This window comes from Salvelinus alpinus, chromosome 18, assembly GCF_045679555.1.
Source record: "Salvelinus alpinus chromosome 18, SLU_Salpinus.1, whole genome shotgun sequence".
Classification (NCBI taxonomy): Eukaryota; Metazoa; Chordata; class Actinopteri; order Salmoniformes; family Salmonidae; genus Salvelinus; species Salvelinus alpinus.
The window spans coordinates 15,451,370-15,469,053 of NC_092103.1; the positions used below are offsets into that span (position 1 = coordinate 15,451,370).

At 43.7% G+C, this 17,684-nt stretch overlaps 2 protein-coding genes across 9 annotated transcripts in view; one reads left to right on the forward strand and one right to left on the reverse strand.

The window, feature by feature from the left end:
* Nucleotides 1-2,423, reverse strand: part of LOC139544486 (unconventional myosin-Ih-like) — a 32,742-nt gene extending 30,319 nt beyond the window's left edge. Inside the window, exons 1-2 of one of the 4 annotated variants that reach the window (XM_071351630.1) lie at nt 2,217-2,423; nt 2,002-2,124 (exon numbers count right to left, since the gene is read on the reverse strand). The gene's annotated coding sequence lies outside the window, so the exon portion shown is untranslated. Of the gene's footprint in view, nt 1-2,001 lie in introns of all 4 variants that reach the window. The other 3 variants (XM_071351629.1, XM_071351634.1, XM_071351632.1) reach the window with 3 other exon arrangements.
* LOC139544491 (synaptic vesicle 2-related protein-like) lies at nt 177-15,378 on the forward strand. Of its 5 annotated transcripts, none has more exons than XM_071351642.1 (16): nt 177-506; nt 5,824-5,963; nt 6,545-6,630; nt 6,751-6,849; nt 7,127-7,198; nt 8,374-8,498; nt 12,143-12,206; nt 12,338-12,463; nt 12,604-12,732; nt 12,860-12,936; nt 13,073-13,149; nt 13,316-13,423; nt 13,559-13,670; nt 13,880-13,928; nt 14,035-14,111; nt 14,227-15,378. In XM_071351642.1, the coding sequence occupies exons 1-15, from the start codon at nt 445-447 to the stop codon at nt 14,092-14,094; spliced, it is 1,386 nt and encodes a 461-aa protein (XP_071207743.1). In that variant the 5' UTR covers nt 177-444; the 3' UTR covers nt 14,095-14,111; nt 14,227-15,378. The 5 variants fall into 5 exon arrangements, with proteins under 5 accessions (XP_071207743.1, XP_071207742.1, XP_071207741.1 ...); XM_071351641.1 differs by having other exon boundaries at nt 181-506; nt 13,847-13,928; XM_071351640.1 differs by having other exon boundaries at nt 183-506; nt 14,022-14,111.
* Nucleotides 15,379-17,684: the final 2,306 nt, after the last annotated feature.

Consider the following 17,684-nt stretch of genomic DNA (forward strand, 5'->3'; position numbering starts at 1 on the left):
TGAGGTTTTTCAGCTGGTTCACTTGAATGTCAATAGTGCACTTTGGTAGGCACTAGTGTGATGCAAGAGCACCGTCTACTGTCCGTCTGGAGTATTGCGACAAAGTGGTTATTTTCATATCCATACTGTGTATATATCCCAAGTACCATTTGTAAAAGTGGTTGTATAACCCTTATGTATACATAATACATAGTAGTGACAATGGTACAATTAGGCAGTATGAGGCCAATGGTTTAAAGTTCATTGTCTTTTACATTCTTCTTCCTTCCTCTCTCAAAAGGTTGTTTACAGTAGATTTAACTCCTCCCTCTCCCTTCCCTGAGGGATTAATTCCTATTGGATGACTGACTGTAATTTGAGATAGAAGATGCCCCAGCAGGTTTAACCAACTCAACAACACCTAAAACCAGGTGCTCTCAGTCCCTGTCCTTCAGCCTTATCGACATGAGCAACTGGGGGAAAACATCCAACATAAGTTACCAGCAATGGAGGGATCCTGAAATCAGGTACAGTAAATATCTAAATCTCATAAATTCTAGCTTACTGGAGTTTTATATTGATGGAATCACACTTAACGATAAGTTGAAGTGCAAGGTGACTGACCTAGTGTTCTGTTAGATAATACCTGTAGGGGGAAGAAAACTGGATACTTTGCATAGCTGGGTCATTCCATGAGATGAGTGCCCTTTTATATTGTAAGTAGAAATTGTGCACCAATATTGAATTTTAAAATCCTGTTATACACGACAAAAACGTAAACGCAACATGTAAAGTGCTGGTCCCATGTTTCATGATCTGAAATAAAAGATCCCAGAAATGTTCCATATAAACAAAAGGCTTATTTCTCTCAAATGTTGTGCACAAATTTGTTTCCATCCCTTTTAGTGAGCATTTATCATTTGCCAAGATAATCTATCCACCTGACAGCCATATCAAGAAGCGTATTAAAGAGCATGATCATTACAAAGGTGCACCTTGTGCTGGGGACAATAAAAGGCCACTCTAAAATGTGCACTATTGTCACACATCACAATGCCACAGGTGTCTCAATGCCACAGGTGTCTTTGAGGGAGCGTGCAATTGGCATGCTGACTGCAGGAATGTCCACCAGAGCTGTTGCGAGAGATTTGTTAATTCTTTACCATTTACCAACGTCGTTTTAGAGAATTTGGCAGTACGTCCAACCGGCCTCACAACCGCAGACCATGTGTATGGCGTTGTGTGGGCAAGTGGTTTGCTGATGTCAACATTGTGAACAGCGTGCCCAATGGTGGCAGTGGGGTTAACCTGTTTGGGGTGCAGCCCGACACCGGTACACTTATGACAACATCCAGCTCAAGTGCAGGGCGCGCAATTCAAAAGCTATTTTTTTTAAATATTTAACTTTCACACATTAACAAGTCCAATACAGCATATGAAAGGTAGACATCTTGTGAATCAAGCCAACATGTCCGATTTTTAAAATGTTTTACAGGGAAGACAAAATATGTAAATCTATTAGCTAACCACGTTAGCAAAAGACACCACTTTCTAACACCATCAGTTTTTACCTCCATCACCAGCTATCACTAATTCGACCAAATAAAGATATATATAGCCACTAACCAAGAAACAACTTCATAAGATGACAGTCTGATAACATATTTATTGTATACAATATGTTTTTTTTGAAAAATGTGCATATTTATGGTATAAATCATAAATTACATTTCAGCTACAATCAGAAATTGCACCGAAAGCAGCCATAACATTTACAGACACCAACATCAAATACCTAATTACTCCTCATAAAACATATCTGAGAAATACATACTGTGCAGCAATTGAAAAACAGGATTCTTGTGATTCCAGACAATATTTCCGATTTATTAAATGTTTTACAGCGAAAACAAAATGTAGCGCTATATTAGCATAGCCACATTAGCCAGACACACTTGGGCGCGCACGACCAGTTGACATGCACGACAGATATATGAAATAACATTATAAATTGGGTCTTACTTTTGCTGATCTTTCATCAGAATGTTGATCAATGTGTCCTTTGTCCAGATGAGTCGTTGTTTGGATTCATAATGGCAACTTTCCACCTTAATTTAGCATGGGTACCGGTCCACTGGCACGGATCTGTCCAACATAAATAAATTCAGAGAACGGAACACGGCAAAACTCCCGAAAAAATTCAAATAATCTGATTAAACTATATTGAAAAAACATACATTACGATGATATGGTCTCATTTATCAACTAAAAACCGAGCCGGAGATTGTTCCCGTCCAAAACGGCAGCAAAACAGAACCCAATGTCACTCCCAAGTCGCGCGTTTCAGACTTCCGGAATTGGTCGGTCACGCCAAAGAAATAGCTATTATTCAACCTCTAAACAAGATGAACACAAAATTCCTTCTCTCACACCCTCTTGACACCCAGAGGAAGGCGTCGGAAGTGTCCGTAGGGTCCTACGTCAAATGACCATGTATAGGCATAACGTTGAAGAGAGCAGAGATTTCTGACATTCTACTTCCTGGTCAGGGAAAGTGCTGCCAAATGACTTCTGTTCCACTCAGAGAAAAAATTAAAACGGTTTTAGAAACTAGAGACTGTTTTCTATCCAATAGTATTAATAATATGCATATTGTAAGAGCAAACATTGATTAAGAGGCCGTTTGAAAATTGGCACATATTTTCCAGTTTTTCCAATACGCCCCCTGCAGCCATAACAGGTTTTAAGTTGGTTTGACAAAGTAATTTCTAAATAATTATTTATTTCATGTGTGATTCATTAGTGATTCATGTACAGCTGTCCCACATTTTAAGGTCAACCCTTTTACTTGAACTCTTGTTTTAATGTGGTGAAACTAGTCCTTTAAAAAAATATATTAAAAAAAAGAATACATTTTAATATCTATTTTAATCAAACCATAGTGTAAAAGCAGGTGAGCTGGTTCTACTGTTTTTGGCCATGTTCTGGTATTTTGTGGTGGAAAAGTGAGTGGGTCGAAGATAACATGTCAACTGTGATACCCATAGATAGGCTAGAAATGTTGAAAAAATATGTTTTTAATTGTGAAGCTTACTTTCAATTGCGCCTCCGTGTTGCACACAATAAACGTCTTGTCACATGGGGATTTATGGCTGTTGTAAGATGAAATATTCAACCTGTTACAGTCAACCCTGTTACTTTATTTGGCACTTAATAGGCACTTACCTCTTGAGATGGGAAAACATGTTTTTCTATTTAGTTGAACATGTGCTCTTTATGACAGAATGTTAAAATGAGGTGAAATCAAATGTATTTTTTTTACCAAGTTACACTACTCAAAAGGCACCCAATTGCTGGAATGACCCAGGTACTCTGGGCTTGCCATGTTATCAGTAGATTGATTCCTGTTGCTGTTGTTTATTAAGGATCCCCATTAGCTGCTTCTGATTCTACTGCAGTTACCTGATGTGGAATAGAGTTCCATGTAGCCATGGTTTTACGTAGTACTGTGCGCCTCCCATAGTCTGTTCTTGACATGGGAATTGCGAAGAGACCTCTGGTGTCATGTCTTGTGGGGTATGCATGGGTGTCTGAGCTGTGTGCTAGTAGTTTAAACAGACACCTAGGTGCATTCAGCATGTCAACACTTCTTACAAAAACAAGTAGTGATAAAGTCAATCTCTCCTCCACTTTGAGCCATGAGAGAATTACATGCATATTATAAATGTTAGCTCTCCATGTACATTTAAGTGCCAGCCCACTGCCCTGTTCTGAGCCAATTGTAATTTTCAGAGGTCCCTCTGTGGTACCTGACCACACGACTGGTGCGAACAAACTATAACCTGTAGGACCTGCCTTGTTGATAGTGTTGTTAAAAAGGCAGAGCAGCGCTTTATTATGGACATACTTCTCCCCATCTTAGCTACTGTTGTATCAACATGTTTTGACCATGACAGTTTACAATCCAGAGTTACTCCAAGCAGTTTAGTCACCTCAGCTTGCTCAATTTCCACATTATTTATTACAAGATTTAGTTGAGGTTTAGGGTTTAGTGAATGATTTGTCCCAAATACAATGCTTTTAGTTTTTGAAATATTTAGGACTAACTTATTCCTTGCCACCCATTCTGAAACTAACTGCAGCTCTTTGTTAAGTCTTGCAGTGATTTCACTCGCTGTAGTAGCTGACGTGTATAGTGTTGAGTCATTCGCATACATAGACTCACTGGCTTTACTCAAAGCCAGTGGCATGTCATTAGTAAAGATTGAAAAAAGTAATGGGCCTAGACAGCTGCCCTGGGGAATTCCTAATTCTACCTGGATTATGTTGGAGAGGCTTCCATTAAAGAACACCCTCTGTGTTCTGTTATAGCAGGGGTGTATAGCCATAACACATATGTTTTTCCAGCAGCAGACTATGATCAATAATGTCAAAAGCTGCTCTAAAGTCTAACAAAACAGCTCCCACAATCTTTTTATCATCAATTTCTCTCAGCCAATGATCAGTCATTTACAGTGGTGTAAAGTACTTAAGTAAAAATACTTTTGAGTACTTTTAAGTAGTTTTTTGGGGTATCTCTACTTTACTTTACCATTTATATTTTTGACAACTTTTACTTTTACTCTACTACATTCCTAAAGAAAATAATGTACTTTTTACATTTTCGATGACACCCAAAGCACTCGTTACATTTTGAATGTTTAGCAGGACGGTAAAATGGTCTAATTCACACACTTATCAAGAGAACATCTGGTGGACTCACTAAACACAAATGCTTCATTTGTAAATTATTTCTGTGTATTGAGCTGTGCCCCTGGCTATCCGTAAATTTAAAAAACAAGAAAATCATGTTGTCTGGTAAGACATTTTAAATTATTTATACTTTTACTTTGATACTTAAGTACATTTAAAACCCAATACTTTTAGACTTTTACTCAAGTAGTATTTTACTGGGTGACTTTCACTTCTTTTATGAAGATTGTGTACTTTTTCCACCACTGGTAATTTGTGTAAGTGCCGTGCTTGTTGAATGTCCTTCCCTATAAGCATGCTGAGAGTATGTTGTCAATTTGTTTACAGTAAAATAGCATTGTATCTGGTCAAACACAATTATTTCCAAAAGTTTACTAAGGGTTGGTAACAGGCTGATTGATCGGCTATTTGAGCCAGTAAAGTTGGCTTTACTATTCTTGTGTAGCGTAACTACTTTTTCTTCCGTCCAGGCCTGAGGGCACAAACGTTCTAGTAGGCTTAGATTGAAGATATGGCAAATAGGTGTGGCAATGTCGTTCGCTATTATCCTCAGTAATTTTCTATCGAAGTTGTCAGACCCCGGTGGCTTGTCACTTCTTCCACACTCACTTTACAGAATTCAAAATTACAATGCTTGTCTTTCATAATTTGATCAGTTATACTTGGATGTGTAGTGTCAGTGTTTGTTGCTGGCATGTCATGCCTAAGTTTGCTAATCTTGCCAATGAAAAGAATTATCAAAGTAATTGCCAATATCAGTGGGTTTTGTGATGAATGAGCCATCTAATTCAATGAATGATGGAGCTGAGTTTACCTTTTTGCCCAACATTTCATTTAAGGTGCCCCAAATCTTTTTACTTTCAGTCTTTATTTGTTTCATAGTAGTGTTTGTTCTTCTTTTTATTCAGTTTAGTCACATCTTTTCTCAATTTGCAGTAGTTTGAGTAGCCTATTGAATAGTCATCATGGACAATACAGTAGATTCAGTATGAAATAAACCAATGGCGTTCAGGAAGTCACATCAGGATGTTGTCATTCTCTAGATCTATTGCTTTCTCTGTATTGTTTAAGACGTCTATTGTTTGGTTTCAGTGTGGTGACGTTTCGAGGTACAGCGGGAGACAGTCTGCGTCACGATGAGGAGGATCAGTGTGGAGACTATGAGGTCTACACCACGGGGATGCAGACTGTGGACCTTGGGGAGCGCAGGACAGGACAGGACCCCACTGAAGGTTTCACATACTGATTTATATTTTGTTTCGTCCACATCTATTGACTGCTCATTTGTTGTTTAGAATTACCCGATGCTCTTGAACCAATGGATTTATGAAAATATGCTATTCAAACTAAATACTGAACCATACAAAGTCTCCCAAAGCTTGAGTTTGACTAAACCACTGTCCACTCAATTCATCAACACTATTTCTCAGTTTACCATTACTTATTGATACGAGAACACCTATACATTTTAAAACATGTGGCATTGTTATCTTGAATGTTACCCAACTTTTCATCCAATTAACACTAATTGTACACAAACGTCTATGCCAGTTAAACAACCAATCAATCTCTCTCAACTAGAATACTCTTCTGACATCATCATTCAGCACCTAATATCATGTTAGCGCTTGTCCAATTGTTACATTGATTTAGTAACCATTTCTGATCATGGTTCATAATATTAATGAAGTTATTCCTGGTCTGATGTAGAAAAAGCAGCATGTATGGGAAAGTTTGTGAACGATAGAACATGTAATATGTTGTTTTGGGATTTTATTGTAACTTGACCACGTCTTTCTCTCTGCCCTGTCAGATACCTTTACAGTGGAGGATGCAGTGGAGGCCATTGGCTTTGGAAAGTTTCAGTGGAAGCTTTCTATCCTTACTGGACTGTCATGGGTGAGAGAGTGGGATTGATTCCTATTACCGACATGACCTTAAATCTTTTAAATTTGTGGAACAACAACCCTTTCTAATCATGAGCTGCTCTCACTGACTCTCGTGTTGTGTTTACTGTAGATGGCGGACGCCATGGAGATGATGATCCTGAGCATCATATCCCCTCAGTTGCACTGTGAGTGGATGCTGCCCAGCTGGAAGGTGGCTATGCTAACATCGGTCAGTCTCATTCTGTCACCTAAACATTATCTCTTAGGCATCTAGACTGGGGTTATTCTCTCATAAGCTTTATCGCATTGGTTTGATTACGCCATGTAGTCATCATCACATTAGACCTAATCATATAGGCTTCATTAAGGCTTGTGAGGGTAGCCACCAGCTAGAGAGGAAATGCTGAAGGCGTACAGCCAACATTTTAATAGGATAGTAGTTGTAGTAATCATTCATTGGGTGTCAATGTTCCAGTGATGTCATCAGGTCACTTCTTCTCTCTCAGGTGGTGTTCATTGGGATGATGTTCAGCTCGACTCTATGGGGAAATATATCTGACAAGTACGGCAGAAAAGTAGTAAGTTTCAGTCTGCAATTGTTTAACATGTATTAAAGGTTGAGATCTTACGGCTATGATTTGGTCATGTGATGGTGAAATACACTGAGTGTACAAAACATTAGGAACACCTGCTCTTTCCATGACATAGACTGACCAGGTGAAAGCTATGATCCCGTATTGATGTCACCTGTTAAATACACTTCAATTGTATTTTTTATTTAACTAGGCAAGTCAGTTAAGAACAAATTCTTATTTTCAATGACGGCCTAGGAACTGTGGGTTAACTGCCTTGTTCAGGGGCAGAACAACAGATTTTTTTACCTTGTCAGCTCGGGGATTCGATCTTGCAACCTTTCAGTTACTAGTCCAACACTCTAACAACTAGGCTACCTGCCGCCCCTGTTGAGTGTGAAAAACCCAGCAGTGTTGCAGTCCTTGACCCAAACTGGTGTGCCAGGCACCTACTACCATACCCTGTTCAAAGGCACTTAAAATCTTTTGCCTTGCCCATTCACCCTCTGAATGGCACACCTATGCAATCCATATCTTCTTCTTCTTCGGAGTTTAATGGCGGTTGGCATCCAATATGTTGCATTACTGCCCCCAACTGGACTGTAAGTATAGATGGAAGGGAGGCGTCAGGTTAAATAAGGATTTTTAAGTCTTGAAACAATTGAGACATGGCTTGTGAGTGTAGGGTTAGTTTGAAGGATGTTATTTTATTTTGTATTACGAAGTATAATGGATTTATTGTATGGTCCAGTTGGGGGCAGTAATGCAACATATTGGATGCCAACCGCCATTAAACTCAGAAGAAGAAGATATGGATTGCATAGGTGTGCCATTCAGAGGGTGAATGGGCAAAACAAAATATTTTAAGTGCCTTTGAACAGGGTATGGTAGTAGGTGCCTGGCGCACAAGTTTGGGTCAAGGACTGCAACACTGCTGGGTTTTTCACGCTCAACAGTTTCCCGTGGGTATCAAGAATGGTCCACCACCCAAAGGACATCCAGCCAACTTGACACAACTGTGGGAAGCATTGGAGTCAACATGGGCCAGCATCCCTGTGGAACGCTTTCGACACCTTGTAGAGTCCATGCCCCTAGGAATTGAGGCTGTTCTGAGGGCAAAAGGTCAGTATTAGGAAGGTGTTCCTAATGTTTTGTACACTGTGTATTTGTGTGTTGAACAGGGCCTGACGATGTGTATGATGTGGGTCCTATACTACGGCTTCCTCAGTGCCTTTTCCCCGGCGTATGGCTGGGTCATGGTGCTGCGCGGCCTGGTGGGCTTTGGCATCGGAGGAGCCCCACAGTCGTGAGTGATGTACTCCATAAGGCACATACAGCACACCTGACCTGGCTTCCTCAGTGCCACACTCTGTTGCAATGCAGTGGAATAGAACACACCAGACTTTGTTGTACAACAACGTCACTGTTCAGATTTCCAAGATGATGACAGTCGTACATGAAAGATGATTATCATAAATTCACCCTAAATGCCACTTTAACAGTATCATGGAGATGCACTGTAAAGTACTGTTGAAATGACTGATGTCTTTGAAATGACTGCGTTAGTCTCTCAATCCGAGTTGAACCTTTCCTAAATGTGGTTTAACTGCAGTGGAGCTGATCAGGCTGAATTAACAGAACACTGTTATTGTAGCACACTGACATTCTCTCTTGGGACAGTTAGACCTGTGAAGATGGCAGAGCAACAATAACGCTCCAACCAGGAACAAAACAAGTGTATTTTTAGCCCTAAGTCTGATTGATAGAACTGGTTCCAGACTCAGTGATTCAGGACCAGAAAATACTGCCTTTTGTTAATAAAATGCTGACTGATAGTAGTTTATTTTGTACTGAATGTAACTGATGCTGTGGAACCTTCTATTTTATAGCCAAGGTAACTTTTTGATTTTCTGACCAATACCGGGCTACCCTATTACCTGTAGAAGTTAATGTTGTATGCCGTGCTTATTTGAATTCCTTATAGTTGTGCTCTGCTGTCACGCCCTGGCCTTAGTATTCTTTGTTTTCTTTATTATTTTAGTTAGGTCAGGGTGTGACATGGGGTATGTTTGTGTTTTTGTCTTGTCTTGGGTGGTTGTAGTGTCTAGGGGGATTTGTTAGAGTGTATGGGTTTGTGTTGAGTGAATGTTTCTAGGGAAGTCTATGGTTGAGTGAATGTGTCTAGTTATGTCTATGGTTGCCTGGTTCTCAATCAGAGACAGATGTTTTTCATTTGTCTCTGATTGGGAGCCATATTTAAGGTGGCCATAGGCATCATGTATTTGTGGGTAATTGTCTATGTTGAACGTAAGTAGCTTTTTGTGTGCACTAACGTTTATAGCTTCACGGTCGTTTGTTGTTTTGTTTTGTGTAGTGTTCGTTTTCGTGTTTTTCCTCTTCTAATAAAAGAAGATGTTCTTTTCACGCGCTGCGCCTTGGTCCGTCTCTCCTCCACACGATCGTGACAGAATTACCCACCAAACAAGGATCAAGCAGCGTGATCAGTGGCAACAGGAGCAAGGAACAAAGGATTCATGGACTTGGGAGGAGATTTTGGATGGAAAGGGACCTTGGGCACAACCGGGAGAATATCGCCTCCCTCGTGAAGAGCTGGAGGCAGCTAAAGCCGAGAGGAGGCGATATGAGGAGGCAGCACGGAGGCAAGGCTGGAAGCCCGCAAGTAATACCCAAAAATGTATTGGGGGGGGGCTTAGAGGTAGTGGGCCGAGGGCAGGTAGGAGACCTGCGCCCACTTCCCAGGCTAACCGTGGAGAGCGGGAGTACGGGCGGACACCGTGTTACGCAGTAGAGCGCACGGTGTCTCCTGTACGTGTTCATAGCCCGGTGCGGGTTATTCCACCTCCCCGCACTGGTAGGGCTAGATTGGGCATTGAGCCAGGTGTCATGAAGCCGGCTCAACGCGTCTGGTCTCCAGTGCGTCTCCTCGGGCCGGCTTACATGGCACCAGCCTTACGCATGGTGTCCCCGGTTCGCCTACATAGCCCGGTGCGGGTTATTCCACCTCCCCGCACTGGGCGGGCGACGGGGACCATTCAACCAGGTAAGGTTGGGCAGGCTTGGTGCTCAAGGGAGTCAGTACGCCTGCACGGTCCGGTATTTCCGGCGCCACCTCCCCGCCCCAGTCCAGTTCCACCAGTGCCTACACCACGCACTAGGCCTAATGTGCGTATCCAGGGTCCAGTATGCCCTGTTCCTTCTCCCCGCACTAGCCTTGAGATGCGTGTCTCCAGCCCGGTACCACCAGTTCCGGCACCACGCACCAGGCCTACAGTGCGCCTCATCCGGCCAGAGCCATCCGTCTCCCCAGCGCAATCTGAGCCATCCGTCTCCCCAGCGCCATCTGAGCCATCCGTCTGCCCAGCGCCATCTGAGCCATCCGTCTGCCCAGTGCCGTCTGAGCCATCCGTCTGCCCAGTGCCGTCTGAGCCATCCGTCTGTCCCGAGCCATTAGAGCCGCCCGTCTGTCCCGAGCCGTCAGAGCCGTTCGTCAGTCAGGAGCTGCCAGAGCCATTCGTCAGACAGGATCTGCCAGAGCCGCCAACCAGACAGGATCTGCCAGAGCCGCCAACCAGACAGGATCTGCCAGAGCCGCCAACCAGACAGGATCTGCCAGAGCCGCCAACCAGACAGGATCTGCCAGAGCCGCCAACCAGACAGGATCTGCCAGAGCCGCCAGCGAGCCATGAGCGTCCAGAGCCGTCAGCCTGCCATGAGCGTCCAGAGCCGTCAGCCTGCCATGAGCGTCCAGAGCCGTCAGCCAGCCATGAGCGTCCAGAGCCGTCAGCCAGCCATGAGCGTCCAGAGCCGTCAGCCAGCCATGAGCGTCCAGAGCCGTCAGCCAGCCATGAGCGTCCAGAGCCGTCAGCCAGCCATGAGCGTCCAGAGCCGTCAGCCAGCCATGAGCGTCCAGAGTCGCCCGCCAGCCATGGGCAGCCAGAGTCGCCCGCCAGCCATGGGCAGCCAGAGTCGCCCGCCAGCCATGGGCAGCCAGAGTCGCCCGCCAGCCATGGGCAGCCAGAGTCGCCCGCCAGCCATGGGCAGCCAGAGTCGCCCGCCAGCCATGGGCAGCCAGAGTCGCCCGCCAGCCATGGGCAGCCAGAGTCGCCCGCCAGCCATGAGCAGCCAGAGTCGCCCGCCAGCCATGAGCAGCCAGAGTCGCCCGCCAGCCATGAGCAGCCAGAGTCGCCCGCCAGCCATGAGCAGCCAGAGTCGCCCGCCAGCCATGAGCAGCCAGAGTCGCCCGCCAGACAGGATCTACCAGAGACACCGAAGCGGATATTGACAATGCTGGAGTGGGGGCCACGTCCCGCACCCGAGCCGCCGCCATATTAAGGCCCACCCCGGACCCTCCCTTTATGTGTCAGGTTTTGCGGCCGGAGTCCGCACCTTTTGGGGGGGGTACTGTCACGCCCTGGCCTTAGTATTCTTTGTTTTCTTTATTATTTTAGTTAGGTCAGGGTGTGACATGGGGTATGTTTGTGTTTTTGTCTTGTCTTGGGTGGTTGTAGTGTCTAGGGGGATTTGTTAGAGTGTATGGGTTTGTGTTGAGTGAATGTTTCTAGGGAAGTCTATGGTTGAGTGAATGTGTCTAGTTATGTCTATGGTTGCCTGGTTCTCAATCAGAGACAGATGTTTTTCATTTGTCTCTGATTGGGAGCCATATTTAAGGTGGCCATAGGCATCATGTATTTGTGGGTAATTGTCTATGTTGAACGTTTGTTGCTTTTTGTGTGCACTAACGTTTATAGCTTCACGGTCGTTTGTTGTTTTGTTTTGTGTAGTGTTCGTTTTCGTGTTTTTCCTCTTCTAATAAAAGAAGATGTTCTTTTCACGCGCTGCGCCTTGGTCCGTCTCTCCTCCACACGATCGTGACATCTGCATCAGGTAGAAAAGTCATTTTTAGATTCATTAATGGACATTTTCTTTCAGGGTGACGTTGTACTCTGAGTTCCTCCCAAGGAAGTCAAGGGCCACCTGCGTTATGCTGATTGAGGTACTTTCTGTCCACTGGCATTTAATCATATTTGTTCTATTGCATTAGTTTTATCTCATAAGAAAATAAACAATTTCTGGAGTAGTGTTCCATCCTACAGTGCTTAATCCTCTTGTCTTGGCGGCCATCAGATATTCTGGGCCATAGGCGCTGTGTTTGAGGTCCTTCTGGCCATCTGGATCATGCCTACCATGGGCTGGCGGTGGCTGCTTGGCCTGTCTACTGCACCCCTGGTGGTCTTTGTTACCTTCTGTTTTGTAAGTATTACGAATGAACTGAGACCTGCAGTATCTATGGTTCTGAGACGATGGTTGACATGCAGCACAAAGGTGGGTGATACTGAACACATAGGTAGTGGATGAAGTGTTTCATATGCATGTGTCTGTGTCTGATACAGTGGCTGCCTGAGAGCCCCCGCTTTGATGTGCTTTCGGGAAACATGGAAAATGCTATGAAAACGTTAAGACTCATCGCTGCTGACAATGGGAAGACCATGCCTCTTGGGAAGCTTATTGCCAATAAACAGGTGAAACCGTATAATTGGTGCGGTGTGTGCATTCATGTGGTATATGTTTATCTGAGACCATCTTAGCTGACAACTTTTTGTGTATTCACGACAATCGCTTGGGTGTGCTTTTTATATATTTGTAAAGCAGGAGGAGCGTGGTAGGATCCGAGATCTCTTAACTCCTCAATATCGCAGAACCACTCTTCTCCTGTGGTTTATATGGTAGGTCGATTTTGCTCTCATTATACAGGCATCTCATTAGCTCAACCAGTGCACCCCGTCCTCCCAGTTCAGAGAACCTCAGAAACCCAGAGTTGGGCCCTTTGTGTGATCTGTGTTTGTATGGTTTCTGTCTCAGGTTTGCCAATGCCTTCTCCTACTATGGCCTGGTCCTCCTGACCACTGAGCTATTCCAGGCAGGAGACGCGTGTGGTGGTGAGTGACAGCTGCTCTGCATGTTACTCTGAAAGGTCGAAACTTCCCTTTTTGATAGTCTTAACTCCTGCACCGCCCTAACGATCAAACATGGTAAACAGTCCTGCAAGCCTGCCCTTCTAGTTGCTCTTTTAGAACCTTTGACTTAAAAAATATGTACCTCCAGTCATCACCAAAGGTGCAAAGACTGAGCCAAAGTGCAACCTGGAATGCAAATACTTGACGTTAGATGACTACAAAGACCTACTCTGGACCACCTTAGCTGAATTTCCAGGTGAATGACATTTAAGGCATTTATGTACCATAGATACTGTTCAGCAGTAATTTAACGGAACTGAATCTTGTGTTTTGTTGATGTGCTGAGTGGGACATTCTGTATGTCAGTTTTTTTTTAATCCTGTCTCTGCAGGTCTTTTTTTGACATTGTTTGTGATCGATCGGATTGGCAGGAAGAAAAGCATGGCAATGTGTTTCCTGATGTTCTCTGTGTGCATTCTGCCCCTGTACGCTTGTGTTGGAAGGTAAGTGCACTCTTCACCTTGACCAGGTCCAAGATCGGAGAACCTTGGTAATCAAGGGCCTTCAATTTGAACTGGCCCAGTTAGTCACTGATTTGGCTTCACCCATTCTCTTAACGCTGTGTGGGGGTGACAGCTGTGTTCATGCTCTGCTGATGTCTCATACACTTGGTCTACAGGGTAGCTCTGACAGTCTTCATCTTCATTGCCAGAGCATTCATCACTGGGGGATTCCAAGTTGCTTATGTCTACACACCCGAGGTAAGCATTTTTTTCTCCATCAGTAGGTACTTGACATCCAAAACCACAGCTTCTGCTGTTGAGGACTTTTTGTATAAATTATTTTTTCTGAAGGTATATCCTACAGCCACCAGAGCTCTGGGCATCGGGACCTGCAGTGGCATGGCCAGGGGGGGTGCCCTTCTAACTCCCTTTGTGTCACAGGTAATCATGACCTTGTTTTACTTCATTCGAATCTAAGACACCCTGCCCCCTCAGAGGACTCCCGGCCCTCTGGCTCCCCAGCACTGCTAACATCCAGCTATTTTGGCCCATACAGGTGCTGCTCAAGAAGTCTGTGTACCTCACACTGTCTGTATACTGCATCCTTTGCCTGCTGGCCACAGGAGCGTCCATGCTGTTGCCCATTGAGACTACAGGCCTGGGCCTGCAGGAGTCTAGTCGAATCACAGCCGGTCAGGAGGAGATGAAAACAGGTCAGATGTCAAATGGCTCTGAGGCTTCACCAACGCACACCAGCTATGGATCATCCTATAACAGCTGATGAGGACAATAGGGTGGAGTAAGGCGTTGAGAGAAATAAAGGGCACTTGATTATTCCCACTTCAGTCTTATCATAATTTCTCACGGATGCCACACAAAAGGATATTAAAGATGGGACAGTTTACAAGCTGGAACCCCACGCAAACCTTATTGGATGGGGAGAGAACTCAAGTTACAGCACATTAGCAAGACTACACTTAAGTTTGCGCACCAGCATTTTTAACGGAACTTTGATGACTGAGTATTTATAGATATTGTGTAGCCTGAGAGGCTCAGAGAATTTTTCTATACATTTTGCTATAACTATTTTGATAATTTAAGAGTGTTCATATTCATTATTGCAATACATGGGTGCATATCTGTGCATGTGTGTGCATATCTGTGCAATGTGTGTACTATTGTTCCATGCTTGAATTTCCCACTTAAAATGTGCAAATATGGAAACCTCCCGAGTGGCGCACGGGTATAAGGCACTACATCGCAGTGCTAGAGGCGTTACTACAGACCCGGGTTTGGCCGGTGGGGCTTTACTTGGCTCATCGCGCTCTAGCGACTGCTTGTGGCGGGCCGGGTGCCTGCAAGCTGACTCTGGTCACCAGTTGAACGGCGTTTCTTCTGACACATTGATGCGGCTTGCGGGTGTTAAGGAGCGCAGTTAGGCGGGTCATATTTCGGAGGATGCATGACTCGACCTTCGCCTCTCCCGAGCGCCCCCTTGCCAGAATTCTCCTCCCTCTTCGCGTGAACTCACACGCACTCAATTTTGCTGCAACTTGCTTGCTAGTTGAGATTTCTGATCACGTTAGGATGCGTTTCATTTTATTTTTTATGACGTTTGATCGCGGGGAGGCACTAGTAATGTCTGCAGTTTTCGGTTTGGCTATTTGTTTCAAGTGTATTAGTCTATAAATAAATCTCTGGCAAAATTCGTCATCTCTCCCATGTCTTATTCGACTAGTAGTTGTTCTGAAATGTTTATGGCTTGCCTACATTTTACTCCCTCCCCTATGTTTAATATAACACACATACATTAATTATTCATTTCGGTTGCCTATCCTGATGTGAAGTTTGTTCTATAGAAAGTATTTGACTCTGATGTGTGCCACAGAAATTATTTCACTCTAGCCACAAAATTAAGGAAATTAGAAGGGGGGGGGGATTTCGCAAGTTGCTTGCCGAACCCCCCCCCCCTTCTATCTTGGGACTGCAAGGCCTGGCACACTTCTGAATCATTTTTGGTGGTGACCTATCATACCCTATCATATCTATATGTGTGCCACAGGAAGTATTAGACTCTAGTCACAAAAGTAATTTGGTTATTTCAGGAATAATAGTTTTCAAAGCCATCTACTGTTCTCTCTACCCATCCCTCAATCCCCCATCCCATCGTGCTTTTTCCTCTTACGGCTTTTCCAGGATTTTTTTTTTTACACTTTTCTGTCTTAGTTTTTAAGAATGTAGGTAGAGTAGTAATAATAAAATAATAACAACAATAATAAATCTAAAATTTGTACTCTGGGCAAGAAAGAAAGTTGAGTGTAGAGGAAAGGGGGCAAACTAGACCACTCAACATGAGTGCAAAGGAAAGGGGGCAAACTAGATCCCAACTATCTCGGCCATATACGATTCGAGGTCTCGCAGGGAAAAGCGCGGACTTGGAAGATGACAAGGGGGTTATCTTCCCTAAAATAAGCGTGGATCACCTGAGGCCTCATATAGAGGACTCATCGGATCCCTCATAAAATAAAATCAGCAGCCTCCACAGCCACCACACCAGCAGGTGCAGCCTCCACACCAGCAGGTGCAGCCTCCACAGCCACCACACCAACAGCAGCTACTGATATAAACAAATGTATGTATGTAATCTCATCAGGATGATCCATTTAAAACGGCTTTTAATATTTTTTTTTACAATGGAATCAATAAAGTCTTTGAAATGCTATACTGTTATTAATCTCTATATTGTAATTAATAAAGTGTTTCAAAATGCTGTACTTTTATTAACATATATGTTCAGATCATTCCTGAGAGAGAAGCGGTGTAATATCTCCAGATGGGCATGTGGTACCCTTCCTCACCCACGCCAACAAGATGTTACTTCTTGTGGGGTCTTTGCCAAGTAATGCACAATTAAAATTAATATTTGTGTCATTCTCAAAACTTTTGGCCACGACTGTACATGTAAAGATGACATTATGTTTTGATAGATGACCTGAGCGGAGGTGGACAATAATGAGGAAGACACTAACTGGGTCATTTTTTATTTATTTATTTATTTTTCCATTATTTTACCAGGTAAGTTGACTGAGAACACGTTCTCATTTGCAGCAACGACCTGGGGAATAGTTACAGGGGAGAGGAGGGGGATGAATGAGCCAATTGTAAACTGGGGATTATTAGGTGACCGTGATGGTTGAGGGCCAGATTGGGAATTTAGCCAGGACACCGGGGTTAACACCCCTACTCTTACAATAAGTGCCATGGGATCTTTAATGACCTCAGAGAGTCAGGACACCCATTTAACGTCCCACCCGAAAGACGGCACCCTACACAGAGCAGTGTCCCCAATCACTGCCCTGGGGCATTGGGCTCTTTGTTTAGACCAGAGGAAAGAGTGCCTCCTACTGGCCCTCCAACACCACTTCCAGCAGCACCTGGTCTCCCATCCAGGGACTGACCAGGACCAACCCTGCTTAGCTTCAGAAGCAAGCCAGCAGTGGTATGCAGGGTGGTATGCTGCTGGCTTGCTTGTTCACTTCTAAAGGCACATATTTACGAGTATGAATTTGTATAAGCAGTAATATTTCTAGAGGTAGTATTATCTCCTTTGTCTGATAATTAAATAATTGTAATTCAAGAAAATGTATTTAATGTTTTAAATATATTAACATTTTTATTCATAAATTTCAGATTGGTTGTAACCGCTGCCCACGATGGTTCCACCAGTCCTGTATGAAAACCATCCCACCATTGGAGGATTATGTCTGCGCTGCCTGTCAGGGCTAGGTTAGGCTTGAGTTCCAGGCGACGGTATCACCTGGAAAACTTTCCATAAAAAGTGGACTAAATGTTCAGTCGAGCTGTTGCAGCTTTCCAATTTGTTTGTTATTGTCTTTTTATATTTGATTTGTCATTTTATATCTTATTATGCAAAGATTTTAATTTGTATTTCCTATTTAATGTTTGTTAACAAACTAAACCTTCTGTGATATTTTTGTGTTATTGTGTGATAAT

Excerpts from the sequence above, each read along its gene's own strand:
- LOC139544491 (XM_071351638.1), top strand. The coding sequence starts at position 445 with ATGAGCAACTGGGGGAAAACATCCAACATAAGTTACCAGCAATGGAGG. Across the intron at positions 5,964-6,544 it reads AGGACAGGACCCCACTGAAG|ATACCTTTACAGTGGAGGAT; the intron begins GTTTCACATACT and ends CTGCCCTGTCAG. Across the intron at positions 12,207-12,337 it reads CCTGCGTTATGCTGATTGAG|ATATTCTGGGCCATAGGCGC; the intron begins GTACTTTCTGTC and ends GGCGGCCATCAG.